Genomic DNA, 16,012 nt, shown 5'->3' on the forward strand with positions numbered 1-16,012 from the left:
GTCTTGAAGAATGTGGCCCCGGGGCTGGTTCAATACCGGGGCACGGTACCCATCCCTAGTGACAACTGGGTTTATCTGTTCACAAGATTCCTGCGGACGCCCGGCCGGGTCACCATGGGTTACCATTCCACTGGTGACACGGCAGCAGAGCCGGCGCTCTAACAAGGCTCAGAAGGCAGCCTTTCAGACCACGGCTTCAACGGTTTCCCAGCCTGCTTGACCCAAACGCCCGCTCCCTCGAGAATCAAATGGACGACCCGAGATTGCAGGTTTCCACCAAAAGAGAAATGGGGGACAACTGTGTCAATCCCACTATCCATCCCAGACTCAGCTATTGAGCTAGCGGGCAACACAACACAGCGTCAGGACGGGACAGCGTGCTCCGGTAAGAGCCGAGGAGGAGGACTCAGTGTGTACATTACTAATGACTGGTGTACAAACACAGTAAGCAAAAACAGACACTGCTGTGCTAACCTGGAGTATGTTACTGTTAAACGCAGACCTATTTATCTTCCAAGGGAGTTTACCATTGTTCTAGTAACAGCTGTTTACATTCCTCCGGATGCTAACACTAGCTTGGCTATCAGACTTTTACACGACGGCATTAGCAAACTAAAAAGCAAAGGCTTTGTTGAGCTGTGCTCATTGTAGCAGGGGACTTTAACCACGCAGACCTCAGCGCAGATCGAGCTACCTAGATTCCATCAGCATGTTAAATGTGGCACAAAAGGAGCAAAAACTCTAAATAAAGTGTACATAAACACCAAGCAGGGCTGCAGGGCTAGACAGCTTCCTCACTTAGCTCAGTCATGCTAATCAGATCAACCCTGGATGGCATGTGAGGTTCAGAGCCTGCTCAGAGAGAGGAACACCGCCTTCAAGCCAGGGGATCGGACTCATTACAGCTCACCTGGGCAGCAACAACAGGAGGCAGCTGTGGCAAGAAATCCAGCATCTCACCATATTCAAAACCAACCGGAGTGTTGTGGACGGTAATGCCAGGCGGGCAGAGGAAGTCAGCCTCTTTTTTGCTCACTCTCGAGGTGGAGCCACTTCAAATAACCACAAAACATCTCAAGGCCGACAATGTTTCAGCCCTGAAAATCGAGGAGAGCCATGTAAGGCAGACACTGCGATCCACCATCCCAAGGAAAGCGGCAGGACGAGGCGGCATCCCTGGCAAAGTCCTGAAAGAACATGCTGGAATGTTTTTGACCAGTCCCTGTCCACCGTCCTACGATGAAATTCGCCATGATACCTGTGCTGAAAAAAAACACACAGCTCCATCCTGAGTGGCTACCGACCAGTTGTTTTGAAAAACTAATGCTGAGTCATATCAAACCAGGCCTTCCCCCAAGCTTTGACTCTCATTAGTTCACTTACGGAGGAAACGGATCCAGAGGACGCCGTAGCCACAGCCATCATACTGCACTACCCCGCCTGGAGCAGAAGGGGAGCTACTTTTAGATGCTCTTCGTAGACTATAGCTCGGCCTTCAATGCGATCCTTCCCTGTAAGCTGCTGGAGAAACTTAAGAAGTTGGCGTCAGACACATCTTTGACCCTTCACCTCAGCACTGGTGACCCATAGGGCTGCGTGCGGAGCCCCCTGCTCCACACTCTCTACACTCATACTGGGCCCCCACCCACCAGTAAAACCATCATGAAGTATGCAGTTGAAGAGGATGAGAGTGCCTATAGGGATGAAGTAGAGCGGCTGTCAAGATGGTGTAAGGAGAGCAACCTGCCCCTGAACATCTCAAAGACAAAGGAGCTGATCATTGACTACATGAGGAAGAAAACGACCACATCTCCGCTTTCCATCTACAGGGAAAAGGCAGAGAGGGCTGCAGACTTCAGATCTCTAGGAGTCCAGATTGAGGAAAGCCTGACTTGGAGCACAAACACTTCTGAGCTGCTGAAAAAGGCCCAACAGATTCTTTACTTCCTCAGGGTGCTGAAGAAGAACAACATGTGTCAGGGACTCCTACTGTCCTTCTAGCAGTGCAGCACAGAATCCATCCTGACTTACTGCATCGGCGTGTGGATCACCAGCAGCACAGCAGCTCAGAAGAAAGTCTTCCAAAAGGTCATAGACTCGGCCTAGAAGGTCAGCGGCTGTTCTCTCCCCCTGGACAACTTTAACGGTTCAAGAAGGACCAACACATGCTCAGGGACACATCACACAGGACACACTCTGAACTGTTACCTTCAGGACGGCAGGACAGAAATCAGAACGCGAACAAACAGGTTAAGAAAACAATTTCTATCCCACAACCGTCAACACACTCAACAAACATAAGAAGGACTGCTGAAAGGTCTAGCTGTGCAATAAGTGGACTAATATGAGAGTAGTGTTTTTCATTTTTATTATTTTTTCTGTGTCTGTGTTTGTGTTGTTTGCCTTAGATGGTACTATAACATTGTGTTATTTGTTTATTTTCTCTTAACACGCGACTGTAAGAACACAAACTTGCGTTCTATTCTATTCTATTCTATTCTATTCGGCAGAAAAGTTTTTAAAGCAAAACTCAGATATTCTGCGGTTTAAGAAAGAACTCAGGAGGTTTGGTGACAGTTTTTGTTCCAAACGAACAGAGAATAATGATGAACCTGAAAAACAATCAGGAGGAAGACTGTGGACCGCCGTCTTCTGGGGGGAGGGGCATCAGGAGCTGCAGCCTTCATGGGAGAGGCACGGCAGACACCCATGAGCAAGGCGTGTTGCTTCTTTTTATTACTAGAGTGTGATTTCACTGCTAAACTGGGTTGGTAGCCCCCTCCCCAGCTTCATTGGGGGGGATAAACAAAAGCCCCAAGCAGCATCCAGAATGCAGCATTCGTTTAACTGTTATGGATGACGATGTTGCAGCTAACAGGATGTTCACGGGTAACTGCGTCAGGGAATTAAACGGGCTGAGGATCTCCATGCAAATGCTGCAGGGCGTGGATTCTACAAGAACTGTGCACAAGTGGATTGATGGCATTGGCGGCGCCTTGGGCTCGCAGGATGCAGGGCAGAGCTGGCACCCAAACCCAGATAAAGCATAAAAGATGAAGACTTCAAAAGGGTCCCCAGTTTCCCCATGATATCCCCCCTCAGCTTCATGCCACACACGAGCTCATGCACATCACAGTTCACTTTCAGCTCATCCAGAGGAAGAAAACGCATCAATAATATTTAATCTTCTGCTTCAGCCGCTTCCAGACCGAGGGCAGCATTTCCCTCTTAAAGGTGAAGATGTGCACCGATAACCGGCCTTTTTCCTTCAGACTGGAACAACGGTAAACAACACAAAGACGGGGTCCTAGGGTCCATCCGCCCACACCCCCTTTGATATTAAAAGACGAAGCAGGCGGAGGAAGTGAGACATGTTTAGGATCCTGTTAGCGGGGAGGATTCGGCATGGCGGCCTCATCCTTCCAGAAGAACCTTCTCTGCCCAAACTATGGATGCTATTATTATTCCTGGATGTTGTCACGCCATCACGCTTCTCTCCTGCCCCCAAGCAAGAAAGCGGGCACTGGTAGCACCCGACCACATTACCCAATCAATCTCTCCTAAGAAGCAGAGGGGGAGGGGGAGGACCTGAGAAGAAATGAAGCAAAAACCGAGGAGGAAGAGGTTCTTCAAAGCCAGAGGAGCGAGCCGCAGGAACTCACAAAGGCGCCCCCATCAACGGCTGTTTACAGAGAAAAGCTCCGCCCCTTAAGACACCTGTTTCTGGGACAAATATTTAACCCTCTCACATGGTCACCAGCAAAAGCTACCAGTGAGTCCACGTCCATCTACGACCTGCCAGAGCTGGAGCTCATCAGCTCTGCCTTTATTCAAGTTAATCGATGAAAGACTCAAACATGCAGACAATTAATTAATAGGATGACGGACAGAGGACAGAAACACTGCATATTCCTCTGCAGTAAAGCGTTTGCAACCTTTTGCACATTTACTTTATGTTCTATGATAATTCAGATTTCACACATTAAAATGGTTGGGTCAAACTGGGATCAGCTTAGAGTTGAAAAACCAGATTGTAAATTTGAAAACAATGTTTTTTAAGTCCCCCTAAGGCCATTTAAAAAAAAAATAAAAACGCTCCCGTTGGTGTTTTCATTATGATTATAAGGTTTTTCACCAAAACTCCACAACCTAAGTGTCTTAGAAAGAAATGACTGGCAATGACTGTCGCCATCCGGGAGTGAGCTCATTGTGAGTTCCCACCTCTTTCCACGCCTCGACCTCTTAAACGCTGCGTTTCCATTACCTATGAAATTGTGCAAATTACATTTATGATCATAAATCCGCCTAATGGAAACACGTGGAAAACTCGCATTTATCAACAAAGGTTTTTTACACTTGGAGGAGGTGGTTTTTTTAGGTGTATCAAAATTCACATATTTTACAAAACTGCAAAGGAAACAATTTTTCGAATTAAATGAGTCACGTGACCAACAACTCTGCACAGGTAGACAGTGTGCATCCATTTTCTTAACCCGCCGGGACTGCAGAGTTGTCAGAGCGCATTCCGGCTACTGATAGGCGAAGGAGGGTTACAGCCTGGACAGGTCACCAGCCTGCGAACGCTTCGCCGGATCCCGGCTTTGTATGGAGTGATATTTCTGCCATCATGTTACACAAAACTTTCTAAGTTGCACACAAAACTTTCTAAGTTGCAAGTGAAAATATTAAATATTTGCTTTTTAATAATTTTTATTCGGCTTTGTTTTTTTGTTTTTTTTTTGCTTTCAAAATACAAAAAACAATTGAAAAGCAAATATTTAACATTTTCATTTGCAACTTATAAAAGTTTTGTGTGCAACGTGGTGGCAGAAATATCACTCCTTTGCTGCTTGCTATGCCCAGCGGCGTGGCACGTTTGCTTCCTATGCAGCACCAAGGCAGCTACAGAGAAGCACCAGTTAGCCAGAGGAATAATAAAAAAAATAGATCCTCTAGTTTGATTCTTGTTTTTATTTTTCCCCTCCTGAACTAATGTGAGTCACAGAGACATGGAAGTAGCGGCTGAGAGTGATTTTTGCAGCGGGAGAGACTGATCTCTTGAACGTGATTACTGATCCTTTTGTAGAGCTTTTTAAAATAAATAAATCATATCTCTAAACATCCTCCGTGTCTTCTATGCAATGTAATGAGACACACACAGACAGAAATGTAATTATGATTTAATAGACATAGTATAATTGCGAAATTTATATATATAAATATTATATAATATATTAAAAATGATATATATACTGTACATATTTGTATATTAAAGACCTCATAGTGCCTTACCAACCAAACAGAGCACTCCGTTTGCAAAATGCAGGACTGCTTGTGGTTCCAAGAATATATAAAAGCACAGTTGGAGGTAGAGCGTTTAGCCACCAAGCTGCTGTTTTATGGAACTCCCAGCTCATGTAAGAGAGGCCGATTCAGTTTCTACATTCAAAGTTAGACTGAAAACATTCCTCTTTGGACAGACTTATTGTCAGACTAGTTAGTATTCAGAGATTATTTAACTTAATGTTAATTTGTTTAAATTAAACTTAACAACAACAATAAAGTTGTTACTAGGATGCTAGAAGTTTGAAGCTGGGGAAACTATGGTGCACTGGGGTTCTGTACTCTTTTTTCATCTACTTCTCCTCTCCTCTATTCTTGATCATTATTTATCATTTAGTTCTCCATGCCTCTGTTTGGTTCAGTGCGATTCATGTACTGTCCCTCTTTCCGAAGTGATTCCAGATTCCAGTTGGCTCATCCGTGCTCCTGTACCTGACTGTGTACCTCGTTTCTGCCTTGCCTCTACTACTGCTCCTACACCTGGTTGTTGATCCTGTCTCCGGCTCGTCTCGCGCCCCCAACTGTCCCCCAACTTCATCTGAATGAAAATCATTTGCTGGAGTTTAAATATGTAGTTTTAAAGTTAAATAAGTTAATTCTTCTCTATGAGTTCTGGTAAATCGGCTGTCCATCCTGGGAGAGGATCCCTCCCTCATGTGGTCACCCCTGAGGTTTCTTAGTTTTTTCCAGAATCCGGTTTTTTAGGAGTTCTTCATTACTGTGAAGGAGGTTGTAAGGGCAGGGATGCCAGATTAGTTTAGTCTGTTTAGTTAAAGTTTTAGTATTATCCTATTGAAGTCTATGCATTTATGATCCTTTTTGATTGTATGTTTACCTTACAATTACCGGTACGAAACCCATTGAGACGACTGTTGTTGTGAATTTGGGCTATACAAATAAAATTGAATTGAAATTGTGCTTTTTTTAAGCATTTATAGAATTTTGATAAAGTTTTGCACATTTGTGTAATGGAAACGCAGCTGTTAATAACTTGAATAACTTGCCATAAAAAAATCTTGAAAAAAAAATTAGGATTAGAAATGAGATGTTAAGAAGAAGGTATCACAGCAAGAATGGTCATTCTGACAAATAAAACAACAGAGTAATCACTGTCTATTTCTCAAAAGAAATCCATGGGATTTTGGTTTCTTGAAACCAAAGTGAGTACTTCCTATTTGGGAACATGAGAGGGGAGGGGTTGAGCTGTCCATTGTTGTTTCAGTCTATGTTGGCGACAGTAGTTGCAATAGACACGATGACTTGGAGCGACTCGGACCAATCTCTGTCGAATGGTTTCAAAATGTCGGTGCCTGTATTGGGAGGCATTGGTACTTACTATTTGGTAACAAGAGATGGGAGGGGTTGAGCTGTCCATTGTTTTACAGTGAATGGAATCGCCTGAACCAGATCGCCCAACAGTACCCGTCACGGCTACTGTTGGGCGACGGCGGGCACACCCTGGACAGTCTGTCGCAGGGCCCATGGAGCTCAACGATCCCGATCACTTCGCCGGCTTCCGGGAGGCAAGCTGGCGGCGAGATAGAGACCCGCTGCAGGATGGAATGCCAGCCAACTCAGGCATTCCTAAACTTTATGATATTTTAGTCAATAATAAAGTAGATTAATGCGGGACAGCAAGCCTTCAAACTCAGTCAGAGCGAGAACATGAATGCAGAGAACACATTTGGGACTAATTTTAGATACGTGCGGCGTTGGACACACTTAAAATATGTGCTGGGATTGCAGCAATGTGCCATCTTCTCTTCTCCTGCACCTGAGCTTATGCACGCTGGACGGGGCAGATCAGGGAGCTTGTGCAATGCACATGCACTACAGGGCCGTTGTGACATCACAACAGCTCATTAATTCTAACCGAGCGTCTTTTTCGACAGTTTGATTGACAGCATTTTAAAAGGGGAAACACTCAGAAAAGCAAAAAAGAAAAGAGTTTTTATTACATTTGTTCTCTTCATAAGAAAAAATAACACATGTACATGTCGATAGTCAAAGATTTGAAACTTGAAAGTACAAATTGTAAAAAACTGAAAATGTGAAAAATATGTAAATTTTAAAAAGTTACATTTTAACTTGATATATTGAACCTTTTTATATCCTTTTTCATTTTAGATCCTCAGATATGAGCAAAAGATAGATACAAAATTGTACAATATGATACTATAAGATGTGATGCTGTACGGTACAATGCTGTGCAATATTATGCTGTAAGATACGATACTGAATGATATAATACTGCAGGTTACAATACGGTATTATACGGTACTATACTGCACAGTACGATGCTGTATGATACAATACTGTACGGTATGACGCAGTGCGGTACAATGCTATGGTACGATGCTGAAACATCTTTGAATCTGTAACAAAAATGTCTGAACCTTTGCCACCGACAGTCGTATGTTTTTGTTGTTTTGACTGAATGTCACAGTAAAACCTTCTAAAGCTTCATCAGTAGCTTTGGCACGATTAAAGAAAATCACGAGAAAGACCAAACGTGTTGAAAAACCTGAATCAGGAAATGATAGTCACTGAATTGCAGTTTTTTAAATGACCTGATCTGTCTTGAAGCATTGATCAAGATGCAGTTTAGCCAGGAGCTGAGTGGAGTCAGGGAAGCGCTGCGATGTGAATGACGCACTAATGGCACTAAATCTGGCAACAACTGCACGTTTGGGGTCGGGACCTCAGCCTCAAAGACCTCATAGAGGGTGTCTCCCATGGAGTTTGTCTGTGAGAAAACAAAGGGTTCTTCTGCTGTCTTTACGTTTCTGTGTGCTCGTAAGCGTGTGCCACCCCCCCATCACAAGCCAGAGAGCTGTAGTCGCTCTTAAAGGCTCGCCATGTTCTTCTAATCAAAGGCATTTCCTCAACACATTGCTCTTTTGAGGAACGTCCAAATTTTGGCAGAAAGGAAATACACGTTGATCTCTTTAGGCAAACAAACATGATTAAAGGGACAAAAATACAATTCTGACAAGGACTGACTCTAATTACTTCACAAAGGCCCACAAATTTAGGCTCTTCATGATCCTTGAAGTGTGCATTCGTTTGCATGGTAGTGTGGGTGCATGCTGAACACACGTGTGTTTCTGCGTGTAAGAGTGCTCATGTCTGTGATCACAGATTCAGGGGAAAGCCAACAAGCTATCCAGCTAGTCTGGGGATTGCAGGACTGGGAATGCCGCCAGGGTTTCAATCCCACCACATTCCCTTGGATTAGCTGTTAACCAGTCCAGAGATGTAAGTATTAGCAAATTATACTCTATTATTTTCCCCAAAGTGGAGATGCCACAAAGTCAGCAGATAGAGGTGCCTTCAAAGTTAGCCAAACCCAGATGAGCTTGCCAAATCTGGAACTCAGAATGCATTCTGGTTCCATGTTGCCCGACAACTACATTATTTGTAAGACATAAATAAACAATCCATATTTCTTATGTATTCTGTAATTGTTCTCTCCAACTGTAATAACCCAGCTGCCAAAGAAGACCTGAGACGTTTAGAGGAAGCCATCCATCCAGGTCTTTCCGGACACGTTCCTCCTTCATACCTGCAGAGCGCCACCCTGAGGGAAGCATGTGCAGCTCTTAGGAACAGTCTTTTCTCTGTGATCCCAGAGCACTCGTATGCATGAGGAAATTGTTTTCAGCCAGGGGTTTGAGACGGAGACCCCATCAGGCAGTTGTCTGCGGGGAGCGAGGGTGGAGCCAGAGTTAATCAGGGAAAGAGGCCCCCATCACCCAGGGGATTCACCCGCCTTGGCCCTTCAGTCACATAAAAACATGACCCCTGTACTGACTGTCGTCAGAGCGTCTGCTCACCCTCTGTGGGCCGAGCTGCTCAGCCAGAACCATCAAAGATAGACCTTCAGGATGGGAAGCATCCAAAAAAATAGAAGCTGTAAACATATTGGGCTAAGAAGGCTCTGTGTTCCAGAGGTTGTGGTGTCAACTGATACCATTTTTACCTTTACGTTAACAGTACATTTGAGGAAATTAAAAAGAGTGGCTCAAACAACTTTGAGGCAGCGGCGGAGCGGCAGTTATGGCAGATCACTGACCTAAGCTGTCAAACAGCAGCTGTTAAAGAGCTGAGGAACATTCATGCAGCTGGAACATCTCTGCAGAAAGGTGCAGGAAATTCTATGGCATTTGGACTCATTAGACACAACTGTCAGATTTAATTAACTACTGGACCTAATTAACCATGTAATTAATCCTATAGTGGTCAAACACACGTGAATAGACACACACGCAAGAAGTACACAGGTAATACATAATAAGTAATCAGTTATCTAATCAGTTCAGCTTCACATTTTTTCTCATCCAAGTTCACGAGAGCTGAGCGGTTTACTGTTAATCTGCCCAAACCTATTCCAGACATTACTTTCATCCCCTCAACATCTGTACAGATTCGTGGAAAAACAGTCATCCATCAAATCTCCAATGAACAGAGGGGGGGGGGCATTGACCCTCGCCTTTCCTGCCCCGCAGCCCCACAACCCAGGCGTGGTGCAATCCAAAAACAGCCCCCTGTCTTTGTATTGTTCTAGAATGGCCGTGTTATGGGCAAGTGTGATGCTCTGGTGGACCGATACGAAGCCAGGCGGCAGCAGCACCTTCACCCCCACCAGACAAAAAAGCAGCATCATCAAGCCCCTCTGATGTGCTCCCACATGGAGAGTGGTGTATGTGTGCAGAATGGAGGGTTCGGTTCACTCACATAGTCATGGAAAGCCTTGGCCTCGCTGGAATGTTCGCATGTCTCCCTCCGGTCTGGCGCGGCACAGTACAGATCCCAGAATACACTGCACACAGGACAGAGACAGCCATCAGGCAGGAGGCTCCAATCCAAACATCTCCTCCAGAAGATGCTTCGTAAGATCCTACAGTTTCCTCCAACAGTTAAAAGAGTAGATATTTGAAAGGCACAGATGGAGAGTTCAAACTCTCACCTGGACTCAAACAAGCTGCAACAATGAAGGTTCAGGTGGAGACATGAACACACTGGTGGGTCAGAGCCTCACCTGAGAATCTGAGTCCACATCAAATGACGATTCTGTGTCAAAAATCCATCTCCAACTTTTTGACATCTAAATGAAGCTCGGTTCTTCAGCCCTGGTGTTTACCTCTCCTCACGCACGCTAACAACATTCAGACGGAGCTTCAACAGGTCAGCAGCATTTCTCAGAAAGAACAGGACGCATCTTGGTCCCTCATAAACCTTCACGTCTGTAAAAACAGGAACCTTTCAGCTCCGGTGTGTGGTCATGAAATACCTCCGCGTGCATTTCTCAGGTGACCTGAGGTCAACATTCAGCTCTGATAATGTTTATGGAAAATCAGCCATCCTGATGTCTTTTAACCAGAAGAGCCCAGCTCCTCCGGTGCGTCAGGGGCCAGCAGGTCCAAAAGTGAAAATGAGCTTTTAATTACTGCACTGCAAGGAAGCAGCTTGATTTCTGAACCAGGTCAGGACAAACAGTTCATTCCTCCAAGGCAGATTTTGGAGAGTAAGGAAACTTTTGAGAGGAGCTTCATGCTGACATTTACAGTTAGACTTCAGCTGTTCCAAACTTTAAAATCTTCTTAAAATTCCCCAGAAAGCAGCACCTAAACCTCCCATGTTCTTAAGATTGCTTGGAAATGACTCAGCAGGTAATTCTGAATCCACAAACCTGACCCCACCCTCAGAGAAGAGCGCAATGCAGAGCTCTAATGTTGATGCCCACCCCCTCCACTGGGACAGTGTGACATTTTTAAATTAATCCAAAAAACTAGAGACGTTCCAATCTCACTAAGAAATAATCATCACCACTAGATCCTATATTTAATAAAACAGGTTATATCATATCCCACGGTATATTATACTGTGTTGGATGTGTACCACATTTTTTCAGTGATTCCGATACTAAAATGATTTTTGCTTAATGATGCAGAAGAAATGTTTGTGCAGAAGGATCTTGGACAGGGCTGGGCAACCCTGGTCCTCAAGAGCTGCAACCATCCTGTTTTCCAGCCCTCCCGGTACTGCTTGATGCACCTTCAACACCTAAACCAGGTGAGTCAGGATGTGGAATCAGTTGACTCAGTGAGATCAGGGTTGGCCAGCTCCGGTCTAGGATATGTCAGTCAAAACCACTGAAAACTTAATTCAACCTTTTAAAGTTACATATCATTTCTGTCCTTCTGTTTGAACAGTGGCTGAATGGTTGGTTAAGCACAGGACTGGAACATGAGAAACCAGGGTTCGATTCCCAGGCGGAGTGATGAGCTTTAGACAGTGTGGGTCCTTGGGCAAGACCCTTCACGCTGCTGCTTAACTATGTAGCCACGTAGTACTGTGCCAGTCCCCAGCCTGGATAAAATACAGGGTTGTGACAGGAAGGGTATCCGGTGCAAAATACTCTGCCAAACCACCTGTCCTAATCAGTGAAAGCTGATTGGTTGGCTGATTGGTACCCTTGAAGGAATATTCAGAAACAACAATGTTTCAACAGTGTTTGAACAGCTGTGAATGTTGATCATGCATACTCAACAGTCTAGTTCAGCCAATCTTTGATCTGCTAATTTCCTTAAATAACATCTTTTTCATCTCATTTAACCTGATATTTTTTTTTTCATTTAATGTGCCTTGGTTTTTGTTATTTAGGGGTTTCCAGGTAACAAAGTGCAATAACATTTTTCTGAAATGAAAAGAATGGGAAACGCTGCAGCCCACAAGCTGAAAGAATATTTAAATAATTTATTATTTTCTTTTTAGTATTTAAAGATTTTTTTTCAATTTTCCTGTCCAACAGCTGAGTGAACAGATCAGAGATGAAGGCCTTTTGTGTTGGACAGATGTTACTGTTACAACAGGGGGTTAGGAATCTTTTGACACACGAGGTGCATATTTGTATAAACCCCTTTTGGATTTGAGGCTTTATTTTGATTATGTTCAGAGACATTTTTTGTTGGACCGGATGGAAAACAGAAGAAAGAAGGAGAGAGGTGGATATTAGAGATGGGACATGAGCTTACAAAAGAAAGAGGGGGGGGGGGGGGGGGGGGTTAAGGAAGTTGGAGGATGATTAACGAATGTGTGTGTGGATGGGGTTGGAATTACAAAGCAACAAGTTGCTGGAGGTGTTAATGTTAGTCTAAAAGAGGCGGGGCCTATCCAAATATACTCAAATGTTACAAATATACCTGTGGCTCCAAAAATCTTCACACACAAACATGTCAACCTGTACACCCTACAACTACATTCACATGCACATACTCATGCATACAAACCATCACATGTGAAGCATTTCATTCTGTCACGTGTACTATTAGTGCAAAGGTGAGCTAATGCCTGAACTCAGGTGAATATGTTCTGCTGTGATGGATTATGCAATGTAAAAAGAGGGGGAGCTCCCACTCACACCCACACCAAGACCCCCGCTGAAGCAGCAGTCCCCCCCGTATTTGAAGATTTATACACACAGTTGGGGTGAGGGGGGCACTCAGGGAGTACCAGTATGTCCTTTTTAGACAAGTATGTCCTGAAAAACCTGGCTGGGGTCTCTGAGAAATGACAGCTGATGCAGGTTTGCTCCCGCTGAAGCACCTGTGCAGGTGTGTGGTGGAACAGATGAATCTCATTGCCTCTGGGCAAAATCTAAGGCTAGAATCACAAGTGGGAGCAATAAAAAATGAAATGGAGACTGGAGAAAATGCGCCCAAAGCAGTGATCTGAATGAACAGCTGATGTTAAGGTGGCGCCAAAGTCACAGATTTGTAAAGAGGGAAAATCCATCCTGCAGTCCAGACCAGCATCCTTTTCTGTGACACTAATTAGCAGAAATTAACTGCTACATTCACACCTAATTAGCAGCAGCTGTCAACTGGAAATTTCATACTCTGCACGCTGCCGTAACAGCAACATTTCTGTGCAATTATATAATCATTTAATCTAATCATCTCACCACGGGAAGCTATATTCAGGTTTTTTTTTGGGGGGGGGGGCTTACGGACAACACTGAGAAGGGAAAGGCACACTTGCCCCCACCCTAACGAGTGACAGGGAGGATTAAAAGGACGTCTCAGAGTCCCCAGAACAGAGAACCCATCGCCACAGAAGTCAATGATGGCATCTATCTGACAAAGGAGAGAGGCGGGGCCAAATGATAATCCAGAGTGTGTCATTGGTCAGTCAGGAGTGAGAAGCAAGAGTGGCGACAGGGGGTTGGGGGGTATTAGGGGTGATATGGAAGGAGGGGTCGAGGAACATGGCGGGTGAGGGGGTCGTAGAGGGTAAAGTAGTGTGTATGTGGGGTTGTTGTTGGGGGGGGGGCTGGAGCTGTGATTGCACAGTGATCTCTGGGCTGCTTTGGTCGGGTGCCGGGGCTGGCTTGCGGAGACGAGGCTCCAGCTGGATGGTGGGTGGATCATGGGTCCTCGGGGCCCTGGCTTCATCTTCGGCCCGCGTCTTGGTGTCCGGCGCCCGGTGTCCGGCGCCCGGTGTCCGTAATTTTTTTTGCAGTAATTTTGCGTTAAATTATATTTTAAGACGTCCGGCGTGCGACTGTTGACATTGTCCCAGAACCTCAAGAGTTTTCCTCTGATGATAGTCCATTGATTAATCAATCCATCCATCATCCAAGGTAACTTGTCCATCAAATTATCCATCCATCAACCACATTCTGAAGCCGCTGAATCCCTCTTGGAGGTCACATGGTTACTGGAACTTATCCCAGCTATAGTTGTATGAAGGCGGGGTTCATCCTAGACAGGTCGGTCGGCCGTCTGTCACAGGGGACATGCATAGACAGATAACCACGCAGTCAAACCTAATGGACAGTACATCAATGTCATCAATGAACCTATGCAGCACATTTCTGGAGGGAACTGGAGAAAACCCACACATGCACAAGAAGAACATGCAACCTCCAAACAGACAGAACCCAGCCGGGATTTGAACTAGGACTTTCTTCTTGCTCTGAGGCAAGGGCGCTAACCACTACACCGCCATGCAGCCTGGAAAATGATCATTGACATGTTCATTTAGTAGCGGAAAGGAAAAGTCAGCTAACGGTGGCTAACAACAAAGCTAACACCCGAAGGCCTTTCTTTGTCGTCGTGAACCGAACAACAGCTGCGCACCAGTGACCTCCACCACCACCAGCTGCCCTCCTCCACCCCAACCTCCTCCGCCTCTCAAAGACTCATCCTGAGACCCCTCTCCAGCTACAGTCGTCTACAGGAAGCAGCTATGGAGGCAAACCCACAGTGTGTGTGTGCGTGGGGGGGGGATGTCTTAAATATTGCTGTTTAACACAAAAGAGGCTGGGGTGCAAAGAGTTAATCCATTTGGGAGGTGGGGGGGGGTCTCCTTTCTGCAAACAAAGGAACGGGCATTGAGACAAAGGCTGGGGTGTTAGGGAGGTTGGTGGTTTTTTTGCCATCTGGAGCTTTTGTGGGGGGAGGCAGCAAAAGAGTGTACAGGGAGACCCACTGAGACCCTGATCAGGGAGACCCCCTCCCCACTCGATAAGAGAGATTGCATCCACTTGCTACATGGCCCAAACGGATGCCTCCTCAGCTGGGTCACATGACACTCCTCCCCATTCAGCTGGTGCCTCACTGACAGAAAGGTGTGTGGAGGTGGTTCTTTGGCTGTTGAAGCACCACCAACTGCTCTCCTCCACCCCAACATCCTCCCCCTCTCAAAGCCTTATGCCGAGACCCCCTCTCCAGCTACAGTGGTCTACAGGATTGAGGAATAAACACCAACAGTCCAGGAAACAGCAGGACATTTCCTTATAGAGAATAAAAGGACAGATCAGCTCAGCTTTTCAGCTTTGTTTTCTTTTAAAGAACAATTCTTTAAAGAGTAGCAGCAACACCAGAACAACCACCAAGTGATTCCAAAGGTCTCCACTACCATCAGCATTCCTGGAAATGAAACAAAACAAAAAAACTTTCTAAAAATAATCTATATTTTACTAATAATTCCAGAGATTCCTCCTTTAAACACTAACAGCAAAGAAAATTCAAACAAAATAAGAGGAGCTGATGAGTTGACAAAATCATGAGAAACTGTGATGCTGTCACACAAAAAAGGCAGATGGCTGGTTCCAATTGCAGCAGGTTTATTAGCTCACAGAGAAAGTCCAAAAAGCTAAATCAGGGTCAGGCAGGTAGGCAGGGGTCAAAATCGAGGGAACATCTTGGCTGGCTGACCCTGGTGTTGAGAGAGCATGGCTTCGACCCCTGTGTTAGAGGCATCCACCTCCACGATGAACTGGCTGGCTGGGTCTGGGTGACGGAGGGTGAGCGCCTTGGTGTTTCAGCGTCCGGAATGCTTCAGTGGCCGCCAGGGTCTGGATAAGTCGTTTAGGGGCACCTTTCAGGAGAGAGGTGAGAGGAACCACCACCGTGCTGAAACCACCAATGAAGTGCTGGTAAAAGTTGGCGAACTTGAGGAGCCGCTACAGCTCTTTCACTGTGGTCAGCTGCGACCACTGCAGCACCGCCTCCACCTTACCCTGGTCCATTGCCACGCCCCCCCCCCCCCCCCCCCCACACACACAGATCACATAACCCAGAAAAGATACAGAGGTCTTGTGGAACACGCATTTCTCTCCTTTGGCATACAGTTTGTGATCAATCAACCACTGTAACACCTG

General features: G+C 45.5%; 1 protein-coding gene across 10 annotated transcripts in view; it reads right to left on the reverse strand.

The window, feature by feature from the left end:
* ssbp4 (single stranded DNA binding protein 4) overlaps positions 1–16,012 on the reverse strand; it is a 70,003-nt gene that overhangs the window by 30,735 nt on the left and 23,256 nt on the right. For 3 of the 10 annotated variants that reach the window (XM_023954125.2, XM_078945780.1, XM_023954124.2), the window contains exon 4: positions 10,081–10,165. The exons of the other annotated variants lie outside the window; for them this stretch is intronic. In XM_023954125.2, coding sequence (XP_023809893.1) covers positions 10,081–10,165 — 85 coding nt within the window. The remainder of the gene's footprint in view (positions 1–10,080; positions 10,166–16,012) is intronic. 10 annotated transcript variants of the gene reach the window in all.

The sequence above is a fragment of the Oryzias latipes genome, chromosome 4 (assembly GCF_053564925.1).
Source record: "Oryzias latipes strain Hd-rR chromosome 4, Olatipes_Hd-rR_3.1".
Classification (NCBI taxonomy): Eukaryota; Metazoa; Chordata; class Actinopteri; order Beloniformes; family Adrianichthyidae; genus Oryzias; species Oryzias latipes.